Source organism: Colletotrichum lupini, chromosome 10 (genome assembly GCF_023278565.1).
Source record: "Colletotrichum lupini chromosome 10, complete sequence".
Lineage (NCBI taxonomy): Eukaryota > Fungi > Ascomycota > Sordariomycetes > Glomerellales > Glomerellaceae > Colletotrichum > Colletotrichum lupini.
In genome coordinates, this window is record NC_064673.1 from 3,219,146 (window position 1) to 3,241,203 (window position 22,058).

At 36.2% G+C, this 22,058-nt stretch overlaps 4 protein-coding genes across 4 annotated transcripts; all 4 read left to right on the forward strand.

The window, feature by feature from the left end:
- Nucleotides 1-1,439: 1,439 nt before the first annotated feature.
- Nucleotides 1,440-5,697, forward strand: CLUP02_18102 (uncharacterized protein; the record flags this gene model as incomplete). Its single annotated transcript, XM_049297006.1, has 3 exons — nucleotides 1,440-1,461; nucleotides 2,481-5,569; nucleotides 5,650-5,697. The coding sequence occupies 3 exons, from the start codon at nucleotides 1,440-1,442 to the stop codon at nucleotides 5,695-5,697; spliced, it is 3,159 nt and encodes a 1,052-aa protein (XP_049138230.1).
- A 6,764-nt stretch (nucleotides 5,698-12,461) lies between these two features.
- Nucleotides 12,462-12,626, forward strand: CLUP02_18103 (uncharacterized protein; the record flags this gene model as incomplete). Its single annotated transcript, XM_049297007.1, has 1 exon — nucleotides 12,462-12,626. One exon carries the CDS (start codon nucleotides 12,462-12,464, stop codon nucleotides 12,624-12,626), a length of 165 nt encoding a protein of 54 aa, XP_049138231.1.
- Nucleotides 12,627-16,501: 3,875 nt separating this feature from the next.
- CLUP02_18104 (transmembrane alpha-helix domain-containing protein) lies at nucleotides 16,502-17,411 on the forward strand (the record flags this gene model as incomplete). The annotated part of the gene is made up of 2 exons (XM_049297008.1): nucleotides 16,502-17,026; nucleotides 17,106-17,411. The coding sequence occupies 2 exons, from the start codon at nucleotides 16,502-16,504 to the stop codon at nucleotides 17,409-17,411; spliced, it is 831 nt and encodes a 276-aa protein (XP_049138232.1).
- Nucleotides 17,412-18,367: 956 nt separating this feature from the next.
- CLUP02_18105 (uncharacterized protein) lies at nucleotides 18,368-19,147 on the forward strand (the record flags this gene model as incomplete). Its single annotated transcript, XM_049297009.1, has 1 exon — nucleotides 18,368-19,147. The coding sequence occupies one exon, from the start codon at nucleotides 18,368-18,370 to the stop codon at nucleotides 19,145-19,147; it is 780 nt and encodes a 259-aa protein (XP_049138233.1).
- Between the last annotated feature and the right edge of the window lie 2,911 nt (nucleotides 19,148-22,058).

Genomic DNA, 22,058 nt, shown 5'->3' on the forward strand with positions numbered 1-22,058 from the left:
CGTTATTATTACTAAACATAAGCTAGCGAGCTTAAGTAGTTAAAAAAGTAATGCGGGTACTGCGCGAGGTAAGCGTAAAAAGGTAAGTTAATAAGGTAATTATTACGTATAATAGGCCTAATATAGGAGTTAATTTAAATATGCCCTTAAATTTAGATATATAAGTATAGCGTAAAATTACTTAATAATAGGCTAGGCTATATAAATTAATTTCTATTAACGAGCGTTTTTATATAGTTACGAGAGATTATAACTAGTTACTTAAGGTATTAATTATAGTAGTTAGACTATATTATATAGATCTTATCGAGGTAATTTCTAGCTTATAAGAAGAAGAAGAGCTAGGGGAAGCTATATAACCCGTGGTAGAGGTATAGGAAATTATCCTTAATAAAATCGTTATAGTAGTATTAATAGACGACGAGGAAGAGGAAATTGCTAAAAGGGTACTAATACTACTAGCGAGACGTTGCGGGAGACTATAACGGTAAGTACTAACGCGGTAATTTATTATTAGTAACGAGGTAATTAATACTTTTTATATAGTAAAAGAGAAAGCCGATTTCGAGTTAGTAATTAAACTACGTAAAGAAGGCGTAATTATAACTATTAAAAAGCTATATAAAGGATTAGATCTTATCGAAGTAAATACTCTGCGTAATCGAGGGGTCTATCGATTTATTTTCTATAATTTAGAAAAGTATATAAACCTCTATATATTTAAATTACAAATAGTTCGTAAAATTAAAGGAAAAGGAATACCCTAATTATATAAGAAGTTTAGATACGTAATTTAGGGGTACGGCGACGTTAAAAAGGCGACGCTATTTATATAATTATTTATTATATAGCGCTATAGCTAACGATTAATAATAGTACTAATAGTATTATTATAGAAGAAGGGATACGAGATTTAGAGCTGTGATATTACCTAGGTATATACTTAATCGGCTACAGGGCTTATAAAGAAAATCCTGGCCTATTTACTAAAAGAAATAGCTAGTAAGTACTTAGAAAGTACGATTATTAAAGTGCTTAAGCTACTATATAGGCTCGTAAAATCGGGCACTTATTAGTAGGCTACTTACTACGATTTTTATATTAATTAACTATTAATAGTTACCTCTACGTACGACCCGTGCTTATTAATTACGGAGTATAAAGGTAATTAATTTAGGATCGTTAGAATATAGACCGATAATATATTAGGCCTATCTAATATTAACTTTATAAAAAAAGAGGATAAGGAGCTTTAAAAAGCGGGCTTCGTAATAAAGCTAAAAAAGGTCCTTATAATAAACACCCCCTTAGTATTTAACGGTAGGATTTTTATAATTAAAGGGGAAACTGTCGTTTTTTAATAAAAGGGGTAGGGCGAGAAGATTAACCTCGTTAACCCGAACGTAATTAATATTAAAAAGTAGTATAAGGCTAAGCTTATGCGAGGGGTATATATTATAAGTATTTATTAACTTAAGGTAATTTTTAATTATATTAAGGTAGCGTAGGCTATAGATTTAACTAAACGAGACGTCGAGGTACTTAATAAGCGGCTTAAGTAGTAATAAACGAATCTTAATCGAGGTCTCGTTTACTACTTAATCGACTTTATAACTAGTAAGCTCTACGTTTTCGTTAATAAGTTATTTACGAATAATAACGACCTTACTTCGTAATTAGGGTATATTATTATTTTAGTTAATAAGAGTATAGGCGAGAGCGAATTTATTATATACGGTAATATAATCTATTATTCGTTAACTAAAAATAAGCGGGTAATAAGAAGTATACTAGCGTCGGAGGTTTATAATATAGTTAACGGCGTTAACCTCTCTTATGCAATTTTAATAACGCTAAAGAAGATTACTAATTAAATTAGCTTTTTATTTATTCTAACGGTTATTTATACCGATTCTTACTCGCCATACGAATGCTTTATTAAATTAAGAACGACGAAGGAAAAGAGGCTTATAATCAATATTATAGCCCTTAGGTAATTATACGAAAGGCGCGAGTTACTTAAGATCTATTAAATTAATAATAAAAATAACCTCGTAAACGCTTTTATAAAAATAATACTAAATAAGGGATTAGAGTAATTTATAAATAGCAGAAAAGTCATTATATAAATAGAGGGATAGGTTATATAAAAAAAATAAAAAAAAGAGGGAAAAAGAGATAACTTAGTAAACGGGCCCGAGGTCGAATTATATTTCTAATTATAGCGGTTAAATTAATAAAAGAAAGAGAAAGTTAGTATTAAATTAGAAGTTTAATTTAACTACGGTATATAGCTAACTATATAGGGGCTAATTAGGGGCCCTATTTACGATTATCGTAGCTAGCCTAACCTATAGTTAGAACCTCCTTTTTATACCTACGCAGATATCCAGATAGTTTAATTAATCTCTTCGTTAACTACGGTTCGAACTAACTACCCTGTAATAGGGATACTAACACAAACCCTTCGGCTGTCATAGCCAATCCCGGGTCCACAGCCAGAGTCTTCCAGCATCGCCGAGAGCGGCCTTCACTGCCTGATGGTTACATATGGGAAACACAGGGGAAAAAGTTCAGTCCGCGAGACTTACTGCTCAATCCAGTCACTGAAGGGTCTCTACGCTCCGAGTTTGGTCTTGTGTTTTGCCATCGCGGACTCTACGAGCGGGCCTCCAGAATCGTTGAAAACTCATTTGCCGCCATCGACAACGGCATCAGCGAAGGACTGTTCCTCCACGAGATTGACGGATTCGTACCGGAAACCCTCAAGACGGCGGTAGTAGCACATGACAAGATTGCAAGGCGCGTCACGCGCTACGACAAGCCGTGGGGTCATATCTCTCTGCTTGAGAGATACAAGACAGCTCTCGTGACGAGGAACATCGAAAACCTCATTCTTGACCCAAGCAAACCTGGTCAGCCAGAAATGCCAGGCCAGCCAGGCTTGGGACCACCAGACCTTGCTAGCTCATACCTGGACACCAACGAGAAGGTGCTAGCGTTGTTCGACGTGCTCTGGAGAGAAAAGTTTGGCAAAAGAGGCCATACCCTCCAATACGATCTTCGGGACAACGATCTGGCCAATGCGATACCCTATTACTCCTTCCACATCTCCAAGCACGCAAATGGGAGAACGACCGCGCCACCACTGGTTCATAGCATGTTTCAATCAGTGATGCTCAAAGGTTATAATGTGGTCTACCGGTCATTTGATCATCTCATCAGGATGGTTGAAGCGGCTTCCTGCGCACAATACGGATACAACTACTTCGAGAAGAAGCAGCTGCCTATGTTTCCCGCGATGGTCATGGTGTTCCACGCTCAGCCGATCATTGACCTTGCAATGGAGTCTGAGCCGATCAACGCCCTTTGGGACAAAAGAAGCTATGAGCACATCTACGACATTGCGATGAAGCAAATAATGTCCTACGTTGGAATAGGGGAGAAGGACAGGCCGTATAATTTCATCCTCGAGATTACGCACAGCGGCCTAGGGCTGGGCTACAAGCGGGAAACAGATGAGGCGAAGAACCCTCTCAACGGTGAGCTGATCAGAGACGAAAAAGTCAAGTTCGAGAGTCGAGTCGATCGAGTCTTGATAGATGTTGCCTTGAAGCTGCGGGACGAGAACTCCAAGCTACTATTCAGCTCGTGCACAAGGCTGCCCGACTACATCAAAGACCAAAAAAACTACAAGGCAAACTGGCAAACGTCACATCTAGAAGCATGGAAAGATCCCAAAGACGAAAGCGGACTCTCAGCGGTCTTGCGAGCTGTCCATGGCGGCCTATATCCACAGTCTGATATTGTAGTTGCCGATGATCCCTTCGCTGAAATTGCCGCACGGTCTTGGATTGATCAAGAGTTTGCGTTGGATCGACGCGAACTACTCAGCGGTATCCCCTATTGCGACTGGCTGAAGAAATCTCGCGGGCGCGGAACCTTTGGTACCGAATATCGGAAGAGAATGGTCGAGTCCGTGAAGAAGCTTAATGCAAGTTTCAAGGCAAATACATACGGAGGAGACTTTCCCGACATGGTCTCAAGTCCCGTACGCCCCGATATTCCCGAAGGTCCACGCGTCACAAATGAAAGCATCGACCAATGGTTGGCAGCGATGAAGGATTCAAGACATACCATGGACACCCAAAGCGCCTATCCAAATTCTAGCATTGGGGAAGAAGGGAACATGAGGGACGACCGCAACGAGGGAGATGACTGGAGTACGAGGGACGACCGGAGTATAAGAGACGGGCAAGACGAGCAGAATGGGTTCGCGATTCAGATTGAAGGCAAAGCAGGCCTTGTATTCAATTTCCCCGGTGATGCAAACCGCGCATTGTCCAAGCTGCGCGAGCAAGGAGTCTCTGGCAGCGCCGACGCCACCACCGCCCAAGACACCTTCACTACCATCACGATAGGTTCCGCTAAATTCAGATTCATCAGCAGGAGCACATCCATCCAACCAATCTTCACGAGAGCAGAGAAAGCAGCATACGAAGGCAACGTTATGCTTCTCAAGAAAATCATCGCCGAAGCTAGGGATATTGAGAGAATGCCCGAGCGTCTGGCGACCGAGCTGGGACTCGCATGCGAGCAGGGCCATCTCGAGGTGATCGAACTGCTTCTGAGTTACATGCCGGACATCAATGTAGAAGGCCGCGATGGCCTTCCTCTGGCCTTGGCTTGCTCCGCAGGACGCGAAAATGCTGTCCGAAAGCTCCTGGATCGTGGTGGCGATGTCAACTTTGCCGTACGACTTGGTGAAGCACCTCTTAGTGCGGCTTGTAGAAGTGGCAACAAAGATATTGTCGAGCTTCTACTCAGGAAAGGTGCCGATCCAACGATTCAGACATTGTTCAACCCGATGGCTCAAGCGGCGAGCAACGGCCATACGCATATCGTCAAGATATTGCTTTCTCACGAAAAACGACGTTCAAAGTCACGTTCTGTGGCAGAGTTCGCCAAGAATGCACTCCATGATGCGTGTTTTTACGGCGAAAGTGGCATTGTCAAGCTGCTTCTTCAAGAAGGTGCAGACATCAACCTCCAAGGTGGTCACGAGGGTAGCCCCCTCCATGCGGCATGTTCCCAGGGTCACATGAAAACCGTCTGCGTTTTACTCGAGAATAAGGCCAATATTGATCTGGAGAGAAACGGTGAGACTGCATTAGGGGTAGCATGTGCTCGGGGTCATTACGCAGTTGCAGAGCTGTTGCTGGCGAGGGGTGCAAGCATTAAAGCCCCAATCAGAAGGTCAGGCATGGTTTACGAACGTCCACTGGAACGAGCATACAAAGCTGGTAACACAAGCATTGTGAAGCTACTGCTAGCGAGAGGGGCCCTGATAGATTTCACCGTGGACACAGAGACAAGGAATACGGAAGTGGCCTTGCTACTGTTACCGACGTGGCGTCCGGCTCAGCCCAGACTTGTTGATTCAAGCCTCTTCGCGTTTCGTCGAAAGCCATTCGAGGTCGGAGTTCCTAAGAAGAAGCCCGTGGCACCGCACCGCGCAGTCAAAAAGCTGCCCGACTGTGGCTGTCTGATATGCTGGATGGATGCTTATGTTGATCCAAGGCAATTTCCTAGGACCCGCCCGATCGATGCAGTTTCTAGACGTGTATTACCGCATCCAACTTTTGACAGAGGAGTAACTCGGACTACTCCTATGACGAGGATAATACCAACTGGTAAGTGTGATATCCCCATATCGGGCCTGCGAACACTTCAAAAGCCATGCACCAAGAAGCTGGCCTTAGAAGTCATCTTATTGCAACAGGCAAGCTATCAGCTATAAGCTGATGCATAATGGCAGGCCAGGAAGTGAGAGGTACCCCGCGCTTGGCATATCGAAAAGTAGCTGCGGATCCAGCGTCAGAACAAAGACTATCAGAAATGCTATCGGCATCAGGGCCCAGAATTGGGGCACATGAAATTCCCGGACCAAGCCAGGCAAGAACCACGATTCAACAAGGAACGTCAAATGACGTCGTGAGTACTATAAACGAACGAACAACTGCAGAGCACTATTCGACTCATGATCAGAGGCTGCCATTCTATCAAAGTTCAGATAGGAAAACTTTGTCAGGTCCCAACACTATCCAGGTTCCAAATCGGCCTTTGCATTCGACCCATTCCTCCAACGCAAACAAACCGCTGACTATGAGCGAACAATAATCATCCACAAGCCAACGACATAGAGGGCTAGAGCAGGAATCAGTCAAACAACAGCCATCAAAGCGGATAGGGGGTTTACAAAAGCTATTTGGAAAGAAGGATAAAGACAGATAAGCTCTGGGAATGGTTGAGAAGTCGTTATTCCAATAACATAGCCTCATGTTGAAGTGTTGCCCTCCAAATCCATTTTCCAGTGATTAGTCCTCTATAGATTATTGATAGTACCTCCAAAATGCAATAGAACCTGGCCGCGCAAATACCTAGCAAATACGGCTTACCTAAAGAATAGCTGCGACGAGACTACGCGCTTCAAGGATGGGTTGATTGGGCACACTCGACATTCTTTAGCGTCGGATCTTCTGAATCATCACACTCTACATGTAACGGCCCAAAAATTAGAGACACAAAGGCTTCATCGGCCACGTTCTCGACAGCGAGGTTCAAAGCCGCGGTCGGCACGGCCGTGGATCTATGTTGATCGCCTTCCTCAGCTGAGCATTAGGTTTACTTGAAATGATCTGGTATCTTGACGAGACTTTTCGTAATTTTGACAGAAGTCTGGAAGGCGGCGTGACTCCCCAACGAGCCAAACAAGGGCCGTAGAGATGGCTGATGAAGATGAAGGAGTCTGCCCACGGCTCGACCTTGGGAGATAGTTAGATCTATCGGCATGTAAGCCTTTTCCGCTCTCTACTAGCTCTTTTTCATTATTCTTATTATTCTTATTATTCTTATTATTCTTATTATTCTTATTATTCTTATTATTCTTATTATTCTTATTATTCTTATTATTCTTATTATTCTTATTATTCTTGAATTATATTCTGTGTGGAATTCCTTAGAGCAAAGCAATGGTAAGGCAGGTAGATTGAATATTAGTTGTTAGCCAGTATCCTATTCTATTAACCACCCGGGAAGTTTGCTAGAGAAGTGGTATGCGGCAGCCGTCTCCGGCTTCGCTACCCTTTTGGCCTCTTCGATGACCGTGATAGTCGACACGCAGCCGCTATCCCGAAAGGTCTTATGGATTGTATATGTATCGACGGCCCTCTCGATGCGACGATTCCCTCCCGAGATGGTCACAACATGCTCTCAAGGCTTAAACTGTTTACCCTTCCCCTTCTTCTGCATCGGTACATCGATAACAATGTCGCCCGCAATCATAACACCAAACATCATTATCCTCGCTATACGTTCAATCAATAGGTGCGATGTAGCGAAAACCTGCGATAGATGGCTGTTGTCAGACTTCTATGCTTTAATTACCTCTTCAAGGGACTCGGCCAGTCTCAAACTTGGATCAACCAAACTGTAGGTCGATACTACTCATGAAGACCCCATTCCCATACCTCTAAAATCTTCTTTTAGCACCTTTGCTGACTAGATGGATCCAGGATCTCAAACATCTGCTACAACAAGGCGAGCAATTACTCAGGGACGCAATTGCGACGCGGAAAGAGCCCCGGTCTTCTCACCATGCTCAAGCAAGAAATGCACGGCCATGATCCCAGCGACCGCTGTTACGGGCATAGCGACGTTATTGATTTCATTGACTATCGATGGGAGCTAGCACAGTTGACCGATTTGATCCTGGCCAGGTTCAGGCTAGCCTTGGGGTCAGCCTTGTCTTTTATGGACGCGTGACAGCTGGCAAACATTTGCAAATAAGAGAGACAAGGGGTATTACGAGCGGTACTTCAACGCGTTCCGACTTCTTGTGGACATGAAGTTCCTACCCGAGCCCACCGAAAGCCAGGGACCCTCTGTTGCCCGTTTCATTCACTACTTGGCCGCAGCCATTGCATGGACACCGAATCTCTCTAACTGTTGGTATCCCTATTACAGGGTAATTAGTTCGAACCGTGGGTTGACGAAGAGATCAATTGAACTATATGAATTTCTGCGTAGGTGTAAAACGGAGGTTCCAACCGTAGGTTGGGCAGGCCGCGATAATCGGAAGTAGGGGCCGTAATTGGCCCCTGCGCGGTCGGCCGTACGCCGAGGTCGAATTGGACTTCCAATCCGACACTAACGCACAAAGAGACGAAGTTGTTAAACGTTTGGTAGACGAGATGCAGAGGTACAAGGGTTTCTACCGGAATGTATGCCTCAATGACAAGGGGATCATCAGCAGGAGAAAAGAGTGGCTGGACAAGATTGGCCGATAGGTTCGTCGGTATATAGCCATATCCAGGGGGATAACCCCTTCATTGGGGCCGTTTTAATCTTAGTTCAGAAATATTCAAACGAGTTGTAACTAACAAAAGAGTGCCTTTGAGACGTTTAACATAGCTTGATTTCTGCAAAGCAAGTTTAGTCGGGCTCGTTCAAATAATTCCCGAGGTCAGGCAAGCGAGCCACCAACAGGTTTCCATGAAAGCTTGATTTTATGGTTCGAAACTTGGGATGTAGATTCAACCAACAAAAGAATTATTTGCAGAGAAGAGACAGAAGGAAGACAGCTGTTAATTGCCTCGGGATGTCTTGCATTTGCGTTGAAATGCGCCCGCAGAATAGCGTTTTCAGGTGAATCAGATACCGAGATACCGCAAACACAAGAGGAGGACGCTGTATTGGCTCGCCAACTTGACAGTCTAATGGATAGATACGATATTGCCAGGTAAGCCGTCGTAGGGCCCTCTTCATGATTTTTAAAAGAATTAGTATAGGGCCGTGGACTAATTACTACTATCGGATTAGAAGTCTAATTCGACCGCGGCATATAGCCGACTGCGCAGGGGCTAATTAGGGGCCCTATTTATAATTATCATAGCTAGCCTAACTTATAATTAGAACCTCTTTTTTATACTTACGTAAATATCTAGATAGTTTAATTAATCTCTTCGTTAACTACGGTTTAAACTAACTACTTTATAATAGGGATATTAATACTAATTAATAATTAAATTTTATTATTATAAATTAATAAGGTATCTCGCTACGTAAAAAAGACGACCTCTTAATATTATACGGGATAGGAGACTCGTATTAATTAACTTTATAAAAGTAAATAAAAAAAGAGGTAATTTTTAAATACTATACGGAATTAAGTAATCGTAACCTTTTATTATTTATAAGAGGTCGACGTTTATTATATTAAACTACGTTAATTAATAAAACCGCTTAAATAACTAGTTTTTTACTATTACCCCGAGTAGTTTTTTTACTAAACGACTTTTTTTATAGCCGGCTTACGATTAGAAATTAATTAGTTAAATTAGTAAAAGGAAATACTTATATAATAACTACCCGCTTAATTAATTAGCGTAACGAACGAGCTTAATAATATAATATAAAAAAGTATTATATAATTAAAAAAGGGGATCTCTAAACGTAAATATTCTTACTTAGTAATAAAAATGACCTTATAGGAGTTATTAAGTTAAGAGATTTATAATATATAGAAAAGTTTATTATTATAAAGATTTTATAAATACGCCCTTAAGCCCGCGATTTAAATAACCTCTTTATAGCTTTTTTAACTACCCCCCGGGTATTACTTAGGAATATAATATAAGGGACGGTTTAATAAAAAAGGAGGGGATTTAGAAGTCCTAATAATATCGAGTTAAGAGTATTACGGATCTTAAAAATTAACTTAAGAAGAAAGCGGCTACCCTAAAGTAGTCCTATAACCTCTTATTAAAGTTATTATTAGCCTAAGAAAAGGCTAAAAAAACGAGGATCTAAAGGAAAAGAAAAGAATTTTTTAAAAGGCTACTAAAAGGCTTTTTTTTGTACTAGCTCCCGGCGCGAGATTATTAATTTTAAAAAATCGGTAATTAATAAAGATCTTAAAACTAATTACTATATTTTATTATAATAATATAAACGTCTACCGCTATTATTATTAAAAAGAATTACTAAAACCTACTCTTTTATATTAAATAAAAAGGAGGATCTTAATAAGTATAATAACTAGCGATTTAAAAAGGTAGTAATAATTACTAAAAATAGTAAAAACGAGAGTAATAGTAAAATAGCGAAAAGAAATAAGAATCTCTTAGACCTTAATAAATTCGTTAAGTAGTAAAAATACGGATTTATTATAATTAGTGCGCAGATTAGATATATTTTTATTAAAATTAAATATATTAGTAATTACTAATATAAGTATAAGCTAGAGTACGACCCTTAGCGAGTTAGGGTAAAAAAGAAGAGGACGAAACCCGATCCTAAATAAAATCTTAATCCCTTATAAGTAAGTAAATATTAACCCGGATTATTAAGGGACGTAAATATATAGAATTACGAATTAGCTTAACGGTAAGTAAATTAACGCGGTATTAATTTATTTAACTAAGGTTTATAAAAAAAAGGGGCTATAGGGGTAACCTCTATTTTATAAAATTATAAACGACTTTAGTTACTAGCTAGACGAATAGTTTACGAGCGTAAGCCTAAGAATTATAAAAGTAGTTAATAAATTCCTTTATAAACGAGGGGTATTACTAGCGTAATTATAATTATAAGAACTATACGAAATATTAATAATAATAATTATAAAAGAGGAATTCGTATTATAAAACTAAATATAAATCGATAGAGCGTATAATCGCTTTTACGAATTTAAAAAAAGGGTAAACGACTTAGATTTCTTCTTTATAATTACTAACGGAAATCTATTATTATAAAAGGATATACCGAGGTAAAATATAGTACTAAAAATATAATAATTAATAATTTTACTTATTTCGATTTATAACTTATTATTACTACTAATATAAAATTCGGCGCCGATTAGTTAATAAGAAAAAAAATAAATAACTTAAAGTTATTAATAATACGTAGCGACGTAGGGATCGTATATAAATACCGAAAATCTAGTAGCGAATACGAAATAATTTATAAACCTTAAAAAGATCTTCTTAAAAAAGAAATTATATTCTAGGGGGAAGTATGAGGTTTTATAAAAAACCCTAACGATGTTTTATAATTATTATAAAAAAGTCGGAATTAGGGAATATTAATATTATTTAGTAATTAATGTCGTACTCATAAGCAAAGCCTTTAATTATTATTACGAAGCGGTACGTAATTTTAATTAAAACGACTTTTTTAATATAATTAACGTAATCCGAAGCCGCTTCGAGACTTATAATAAGAACTTAGAGCTCTTATTTAAGCTATAAGCGATTTTTTTTATATTTATAGCTAGGATAATAGAGGGTAAATTGCGAGTAGAAATTTTTAAAGGGCTTATTAATTAAATCGATAAGCTAGCAAAAACTTAGCTAAATAAGGGGATAAATAAGTAAAAAGTTAGATATTTTTATATTATAGTTTAGTATATATTAAAAATAAAAATAACCTTATATTAAGTACCTAAAAACTACGAGACGCTCTACTCGAGGCTAAGATCTAGCTTTAATATTAAAATAAAAATACTACGCTAAACTTATTTCTAAGTATATAACGGCCCTTATTAATAATATTAAATTAATCGAACGTATAATAGGAAAGGAAAAGAGGCTAGATACGGTAATTATTAATAAGGAGGCTAAGATTTATTAAATAGGTAGAGGTTTAACTTATAGGTAGGGTAATAGAAGAGGTAATATTATATTTATAAAAAGGATAGATATTAGTTAAATAATTACTCCGAGGAAGAGCGTACTAAATTATACGAATAATATAAAAAGTTAAAGGTAATAAATAGTAAAACTAGCCCTCGTCGGTTTAACTAATTTTTTATTATATATAAGGGTAGATCTAGGGGTATAGAACTTAGTAACGGTAGCTAAAATAGCGGCCTAAAGTATATACCCCCTATAGGAGATTTAGAAAATAAGGAAGATCTTACCCCCTATATTAACGAATTAGATTATAATAAAATCGACGATATTAACTACTCTTTTTTTACCCCGTTAGCCTCTAGAGGATATACGAGGCTAAACGAATAGAGGGTAATAAAAGCTCTTAATAAATAGGCTTTTATTTATAAATAATAAGAGAAGGTCCCTTAAATAATAAATATAGAGGTAGCTAAAAGGGTAAATTTAATAATACTGAAGCCCATTTTCTTAATAAGTAAGGAGAAGACGCTATTTTTCTTAATATCTAAAGAAAAGGAATATAGTACTAAGCAAATCTAGGGGTAGCTAGAGGGGTCCTTTTTATATTACTTAGATTACTTAAATACTAAGCTCGTATAGGTATTTTATATAAGTAAAAAGTACGGCCTAGATAATTTCTATAGGATTATCCTAAATACTAAAGTATTATAATAGTTAATAAGAGGAAAAGGGTAATTCTAAGCGCTATAAAAAATCGTATTAATAATGCTTAATATATTAATAGCGAGTATTACGAGGATCAGCTTTAGCCTAAATAAAGAAATCGTTGCCCTAAGTATAATAAAAGTAGAGACGTACTTTAGAACGATAACCTTTTATATCCTACCTATTAATACCCTATTTCTCTTATATCTAAAAAATATAGATTAACTAAGTATTATATTTAATAATACGAAGAATAAAATCTCTAGCTATAAGTATTTCGAAATAGTCGAACGACAATAAGGGTACGCGTTTATAAAGCTTATTAATAATACGAAATTAATTAATTACCTAACGGAAAGTAAGCTTAGATAACTATACTAAAAATTTAACTACCCGTTAGTTACGAGGTTATATAACTTCTTAAAGTATTTAGGTAATAATAATATTAAAATAGGGGCGCTAGAGTAATTAATAAAAGTATATTACTAATACTAAATAAATACATAGAGCCTACGTAAATTTAAATTTAAATTACGTAATAAGCTTAACTTTAATTAGGAGATCGTTATTAATATCTTCTACTTAAATAGTTAACTAGTTTTATATATAATTAACGAGGCTATATTATTCTAAATAAGGTAATTCTTATAGGATTTATAAATAAAAATAGTATAAGTAGCTTTATAAAAAAGCTAGATCGATATATACTAAGGACCGCTAAATAGTATTAAAACCGACGCTAATATTAATTTTAAATTAATAAAATTTAAAAAAAATACGACGGCCTACGGTATATAATTAAAAGTCGTACCTGTTAAAGCGCACTATAGTATTAAAAAAATAAAAAGGGCGCACTAGTAGTTAAAAAGAGCGTTTAAAATTATTAAAAAAAAAATCCTAATTTTAATAACGACGAATGCTTTTAGATAGTACTTAAATATTATAATAATATTATAGGGCCTAACGGGCTTATACCGACGCTTTTAATATTTAGAGTATATTTAAAAACGACCTTAGCCTTACTACTGTTACTAAACGTAAGCTAGCGAGCTTAAGTAATTAAAAAAGTAATATAAATATTACGCGAGGTAAGTATAAAAAGGTAAGTTAATAAAGTAATTACTACGCGTAATAGGCCCGATATAAGGGTTAATTTAAATATACTTTTAAATTTAGATATACGAATATAGCGCGAAATTACTTAATAATAGGCTAGGTTATATAAATTAATTTCCGTTAACGAGCGTTTTTGCGTAGTTATAAAAGATCGTAACTAGTTACTTAAAGTATTAATTACGGTAGTTAAATTATATTATATAGATCCTATCGAAGTAATTTTTAGCCTATAAGAAGAAGAAGAGCTAAGGGAAGCTATATAACCCGTAATAAAAATATAAAAAATTATCCTTAATAAAATCGTTATAATAGTACTAATAGACGACGAGGAAGAGGAAATTGCTAAAAGGGTACTAATATTACTAGCGAGACGTTATAAGAAATTATAACGGTAAGTACTAACGCGGTAATTTATTATTAATAACGAGGTAATTAATACTTTTTATATAATAAAAGAAAAAGCCGATTTTGAGCTAGTAATTAAACTACGTAAAGAAGGCGTAATTATAACTATTAAAAAGCCGTATAAGGGATTAGATCTTATTAAAATAGATATTTTATATAATCGAGAGGTCTATTGATTTATCTTCTACGATCTAAAAAAGTATATAAACCTCTATATATTTAAATTACGAATAGTTCGTAAAATTAAAAAAAAAAGAATACCTTAACTATACGAAAAGTCTAAATACGTAATTTAGGGGTACGGTAACGTTAAAAAGGTAACGCTACTTATATAATTACTTGTTATATAGCGCTATAGCTAACGATTAATAATAATATTAATAGTATTATTATAGAAGAAGGGATACGAGATTTAGAGCTATAATATTACCTAGGCATATACCTAATCGGCTATAGGGCTTATAAGGAAAATCCTAGCCTATTTACTAAAAGAAATAGCTAGTAAGTACTTAAAAAGTACGATTATTAAAGTACTTAAGTTACTATATAGGCTTATAAAATCGGGTACTTATTAGTAAGCTACTTATTACGATTTTTATATTAATTAATTATTAATAATTACTTTTACGTATAACTCGTACTTATTAATTATAGAGTACGAAAATAACTAATTTAGGATTATTAAAATATAGACTAATAATATATTAAGCTTATTCGATATTAACTTTATAAAAAAGGAGGATAAGGAGCTTTAAAAAGCGGGCTTCGTAGCGAAGCTAAAAAAGGTCCTTATAATAAATACCCCCCTAGTATTTAATAGCGGGATTTTTATAATTAAAGGGGAAACTATTATTTTTTAATAAAAGGGGTAGGGTAAGAAGATTAACCTCGTTAACCCGAACGTAATTAATATTAAGAAGTAGTATAAGGCTAAGCTTATATAAGGGGTATATATTATAAGTATTTATTAACTTAAAATAACTTTTAACTACGTTAAAGTAGTATAAGCTATAGATCTAACTAAATAAAATATCGAGGTACTTAATAAACGGCTTAAGTAGTAATAAACGAATCTTAATCGAGGTCTCGTTTATTACTTAATCGACCTTGCGATTAATAAGCTCTATATCTTTATTAATAAGTTATTTACGAATAATAACGACTTTATTTCGTAATTAGGGTATATTATTATCCTAGTTAACGAGAGTATAAGTAAGAGCGAATTTATTATATATAATAATATAATTTATTATTTATTAATTAAAAATAAGTAGGTAACGAGAAGTATACTAGCGTTAGAGGTTTATAGTATAATTAACGGCGTTAACCTCTTTTATATAATTTTAATAACGCTAAAGAAAATTACTAATTAAATTAGCTTTTTATTTATTTTAATAGTTATTTATACTAATTCTTATTCGCTATATAAATACCTCGTTAAATTAGGAACGATAAAAGAAAAGAGGTTTATAATTAATATTATAGCCCTTAAGTAATCGTACGAAAGGCGCGAGATACTCGAGATCTATTAGATTAATAATAAAAATAACTTCGTAAACGCTTTTATAAAAGTAGTACTAAATAAGGGATTAGAGTAATTTATAAGTAGTAGAAAAGTTATTATATAAATAGAGGAATAGGTTATATAAAAAGAATAAAAAAAAGGGGAAAAAGGAGATAACTTAGTAAACGGGCCCGAGGTTAAATTATACTTTTAATTATAGCGGTTAAATTAATAAAAAAAAGAAAAAGTTAGTATTAGATTAGAAGTCTAATTTAACTACGGTATATAGCCGACTGCGCAGGGGCTAATTAGGGGCCCTATTTACGATTATTATAACTAGCCTAACTTATAATTAAAACCTCTTTTTTATACTTACGTAGATATTTAAATAGTTTAATTAATCTCTTCGTTAACTACGGTTCGAACTAACTACCCTATAATAGGGATACTAATAACTACCTTCTGTTCGGTATAAAAATTAGGACGACTTTTCGTATAAGTACGCCTACGACTAGGACCTTAAAGAGTTGGAGGGACTTGAGAGAGAGAACTAAGAGGCACAAATTCTGCGTACTCTTAAATATCGGGATTTCGAAGACTCCTAGGATGTCATTAATGACTTTTTTGCGAAGCAGATTTGGAGCCAGGACTCGTGAGCGCTGCAGAGTCTGAAATTTGATTTCGTCTCGTTAATTATAGGAGCTAGTTCCTATAACAAACCGTATACATACACGAAGTTACAGTGCATTGACAAGGAACACGGAACAGACCCAACATTGGCTGTTTGCAGAGCTCGTCAGCAATCTGGCCCCCATTAGGAATACGTTCCATGTCTTGATGTTTCTCTGATGGTCGGCTTACTGCATCGCTTTGCGGCGTAGGAATACAAGGCAGCAACCTGCTGCCAACGCCGGTGGAAACATATGTATCACAGTCTATTCTCCTCAATTTCGATGTCTCCTTCGATTCGTTCGCACATCTTATTACTCAAGCTCGAACAAAACTACGCAGAAGACGGAGGTAGCAGCTTATCGATGATAGGTTCGTCGGTAAACAGTTCTAGAAATTGAGAAGCATGTCTCAAGCAAGTCTAGACTCGAATACCTGGTACCTCCTCTCAGACGCTAGAGTTACCAACGTCACAGGTCCTATTATGGGATGCTTGCAACAGACCTCCGAAGGCCTACGAACTTACTCATGCGACGATAAAGAGACTATGGCATGGCAATTCCAACCGGCAAACTCCACCAAAGGCCGATATCTCATTCGATCAAACGCAACCGGTGTGAGACTCCAACTATCAGCCTGCTGGGACCCGGCAGAAACGGCGAATGGACACACGGCAGTCTGCATGAGGAGAACGACCTCAGAAGACTCACAGATGTGGGATATACTCGACTGGGGCGATGGCACTTTTGACCTCTTCAACGCTGCGAATGGCTCCAGCTACATTGTTGACCGCCATGCGGGCAGCGGCGTGTTCATGTCGGACCAGATTGCGGGATCAACCGGTAGCAACTCGGTTGATGTCCCTGGACAGCGCTGGATTATTCGAGGTGATCGAGCGGTGAATGATCCCGCATATTCGACAGTGTTCAGCGTAAGATCTTCTGATGTATCCCAGGTGCCCTTTGTTCATCACAGAGACTAATTGTTCGGGACTTCGTTTGGATCTTCAGGAAGAGCCCAGTTCCAAATTTACCACAGCATCTCTTCCTAACACAGAGAGGGGATCATCCAGAGGCTTATCTTCGGAGATCATCGCTGGGATCACAGTTGGTATGGCTTTGGGAGTCATCTGCCTTATCGCTATGATGCTTTTCTTATCACGTCGACGGAAACTGAATCATGGTGCCAGGCTTTCTGGCAATCATCAGCAGAAGTTCATATTCAGTTATTATGATAAGAGAAGGCCTGCTATTGAGAGTGGTGTTCATCAGGCGACAAATGTACAGGAGATGAGTAGCAGTGTCCAGGTGGCTTGAACTACATTGGTACTTGTCCACTCGAGTACATAAAAAGCAAGTAATTGATTAGTCGGTGGGAGGTGGAAGGCTAGTCAAGCCTTGCTGCTGTTGATTTGGGCGGGCTGAACCCCGTGGCTTCACATGAAAATCCTCTTCATCAATAGCCTGAGCATGCGCCCCGCGCGCCCCCTCTTCCCCCCCACAGATTACAATCCGACTTATCATTGCACGAAACAGAGGTGCTCTCAATGTTTGTCAAGACTGATGGAAGTGGAAAGCATCATGGTAATCATTGCATGTGCCCAACGAGAAGGTGAAGCAAGGGTATCACTGGTGCCTGAGTAGTAATGATAAACAATCTGCCTTACCAGCGGTCCAACGATGATCACATCCCAAAAGTCTCTCAGCACGCCTTCGGCTGGGACCTTCAATGCGTGGGAGGCATCTATTTCTGGAATCACAGGAAGTGTCACGCTACAACACTTCGAATCTCTTCAGCATCCATCCTTATCAGTCAAAATCTCATTCGACTTCACGAAAACCGATTCCAGAGTCGGCCATACTCAGCCTGCTCTCCGAACTTGAGCTGCTGACCATGGTAGGATCAATCTGGGGGCTGAGCTTGCAGCATTTATCGTCCATTGTAGCATTCGTTTAGCGCAACCATTACAATATTGACAAGGCGACCTATAATAACGTGCAGCAACGAAATGCTCCAGATGTATCGACTATCGTTCAGCCCCCATTGCCGCGCCTTAGACTTCGCCGCTTTCAGAAGCTCAGAACCCATGTAAAGTAAGGCGGCCTAGAATGGACCGTACCTAGAACTTGACCATTGTACGCGATTGAGGAAATATTATAAAATCTGGAAGCCCATTCGTAGGTGAGAGTGTCTATTGAGGCTCCCTGCATTTGATAAACTGAAATCGGCGACAGTTTCTGCCAATTTACCCAAGTCATCTGGCGTCGCAACAATGAGCTGGGATGACTATACATCTTACTACGGGGGATACGGTGCCTTCACGCCTGGAGTGAAGAGTACTGCGAAATTCGCCAATACTCCCGCAGCTCCCACCAAGTTGACGACATCATCGACTTACACGACAAGTGTTCAACTAACTCGTCCCACAATAAAGGGAGGGTCCATCTCGTCAGAGAAATCAACATGTACTGCTACAACAAGCATCCTTACGTCGAATACTGCTGCGGCAAGGTCTCCTACGTCAAGAATTTCCTCTGCCGAACCAGCTCACACCAACGCCCCTGCAAGATTTGCTCAGATGGTTGATCATTTGGATCCCATGCTGTATCAAGTGACGGAAGAACAACTACTCAAAACCCCATTTGGCGACATTTGTCCGTCAGGAAACTGTGTCGACGACTGCCAGAATATGACTCGAGTATTCCAGGCAATTCCTCAAGGACTCCACGTAGATCCGCTACGCTACGGACGAATGGAGGCACAAAAGGCAAACGTAACCCTGTTCAGTACTTGTAGTAATCTTGAGTTCTCTACAAATTTTGCTACTGCAGAAGAGAATGACAACTTCACATCCTACTTTTCGACAAACGATTCTACAGACCTTTTCAAAGTGGCCGCAAGCATAGCAAGCTGCTTCGCTGCAACTTGCGAACAAACGCGAAAACCTACTCTTTGTGCCGACGCATGCTCCCCGGCTGAGTTATTGTCATCTCCGACGACATTCGATTACATGTTAGGTCTCCCGAACTGTATAGTCAGGCTGTCGGATTAGAAGTCTAATTCGACCGCAGCATATAGCCGACTGCGCAGGGGCCAATTAGGGGCCCTATTTACAATTATCGTAGCTAGCCTAACCTATAGTTAGAACCTCTTTTTTATACCTATTATATAGATATTTATATAGTTTAATTAATCTCTTTATTAACTACGGTTCGAACTAATTACTTTATAATAGGGATATTAATACTAATTAATAATTAAATTTTATTATTATAAATCGGTAAGGTATTTTACTATATAAAAGAGATAACTTTTTAATATTATATAGGATAAGAGATTTATACTAATTAACCTTATAGAAATAAACGAAAAAGGAGGTAATTCTCGAATATTATATAGAATTAAATAATTATAGCCCTTTATTACTTACGAGAGGTCGACGTTTACTACGTTAAATTACGTTAATTAACGGAACTACTTAAGTAACTAGCCTTTTATTATCGCCCTAAGTAGCTTTTTTACTAAACGACTTTTTTATAACTAGCCCGTAATTAAAAATTAACTAGTTAAATTAATAAAAAGAAATACTTACGTAACGACTACTTACTTAATTAATTAGTATAATAAACGAGCTTAATAATATAATATAAAAGAGTATTACGTAATTAAAAAAGGGGATTTTTAAATATAAATATTTTTATTTAGTAATAAAAATAATTTTATAAGAGTTATTAAGCTAAGAGATTTATAATATATAAAAAAGTTTATTATTACGAGGATTTTATAAGTATAACCTTAAGCTTACGATCTAAATAACCTCTTTATAGCTCCCTTAATTACTCCCTAAGTATTATTTAAAAATATAATATAGGGGACGGTTTAATAAAAAAAGAGGGGATTTAGAGGTCCTAATAATATCGAGTTAAAAATATTATAAATCTTAGAGATTAACTTAAAAAAAAGGTAGCTACCTTAAAGTAGTCCTATAACCTCTTATTAAAGTTATTATTAGCTTAAGAAAAGGCTAAAAAAACGAGGATTTAAAAAAAAAAAAAAAGAATCCTTTAGAGGGCTACTAAAGGGCTTCTTTTTATACTAGCTCTTAGTACGAAATTATTAATTTTAAAAAATTAACTAAGTAATAAAAGAGATCGTTAGTAAGTAATAATTACTTAACTATAATTAAGCTACGAAAAAAACTACTTAAAAAATATAAAATAGGGTACTAAGAGGCTATAAAAAATAAGATTTTTAAAGTATTTAACCCTACTACGTACGAGTAATAGGTAGGTATTTTTAATAAGTCTTTAAAATTTATAATTTTATAAAAAAGAGGGCTTAATTTTATTAATTATACTTAACGGCCTATACGGTTCTCAATAGCTTATATAGCTTCTTTACGAGCTATTTAGCGTTTATTTTTAACTATTCTTATAAAATACTACCCTAAAGGAGGTAGGTTAAGGAAAGAAGCTATTTAGAAATTATAAAAAGCACGAGGCTTAGGAAGCTAAAAGTATATAGAATAGCGGAAATTAATAATTAATAAAGATCCTAAGACTAATTACTATATCTTTTTATAATAATATAAACGTTTACCGCTATTATTATAAAAAGGAACTACTAAAACCTACCTTTTTATATTAAATAAAAAAAAGAATCTTAATAAGTATAATAGTTAGTAATTTAGAAAAGTAGTAATAATTACTAAAAATAATAAAAACGAGAGTAATAGCGAGATAATAAGAAGAAGCGAGAATTTCTTAAACCTTAATAAATTCGTTAAGTAATAAAAATACGGATTTATTATAACTAGCGCGCGGATTAAATATATCCTTATTAAAATTAAATATATTAGCGACTATTAATATAAATATAAACTAGAGTACGACTTTTAGCGAGTTAGGGTAAGGAAAAAAAGGACGAAACCCGATCCTAAATAGAATCCTAATCCCTTATAAATAAGTAAATATTAACCTAAATTATTAGGGGACGTGGATATATAAAATTACGGATTAGCCTAATGGTAAGTAAATTAATATAATATTAATCTATTTAACTAAGGTTTATAAAAAAAAGGGGCTATAGGGGTAACCCTTATTTTATAAGATTATAAACGACCTTAGTTACTAGCTAGATAAATAGTTTATAAGCGTAAGCCTAGGAATTACGAAAGTAATTAATAGATTTTTTTATAAGTAAGGGGTATTATTAGCGTAATTATAATTACGAGAGCTATACGAAATATTAGTAATAATAATTATAAAAAAGGAATTCGTACTATAGAACTAGGTATAGGTTAATAGAGCGTATAATTATTTTAACGAATTTAAAAAAAAGGGTAAACGACCTAAATTTCCTCCCTATAATTACTAACGGAAATCTATCGTTATAAAAGGATATACCGGGGTAAAATATAGTACTAGAAGTACGATAATTAATAATTCTATTTATTTCGATCTATAACTTATTACTATTATTAATATAAAATTCGGCGCCGATTAGTTAATAAGAAAAGAAGTAGACGACCCGAAGTTACTAATAATATATAGTAACGTAGGGATTATATATAAATACTAAAAGTTTAATAGTAAATACGAAGTAATTTATAAATTTTAAAAAGATCTTTTTAAAAGAGAAATTATACTCTAGGGGGAAGTACAAGGTCTTATAAAAAACCCTAACGATATTTTATAATTATTATAAAAAAGTCGGAATTAGGGAATATTAGTACTATTCGGTAATTAATATCGTACTTATAAATAAAGCTTCTAATTATTATTATAAAGCGGTATATAATTTTAATTAAAACGACTTTTTTAGTATAATTAACGCAATCCGAAGCTATTTTAAGACTTATAATAAGAACCTAGAGCTTTTATTTAAGCTACGAGCGATTTTTTTCGTATTTATAACTAAGATAATAAAGGGTAAATCGTAAGTAAAGATCCTTAAAAAGCTTA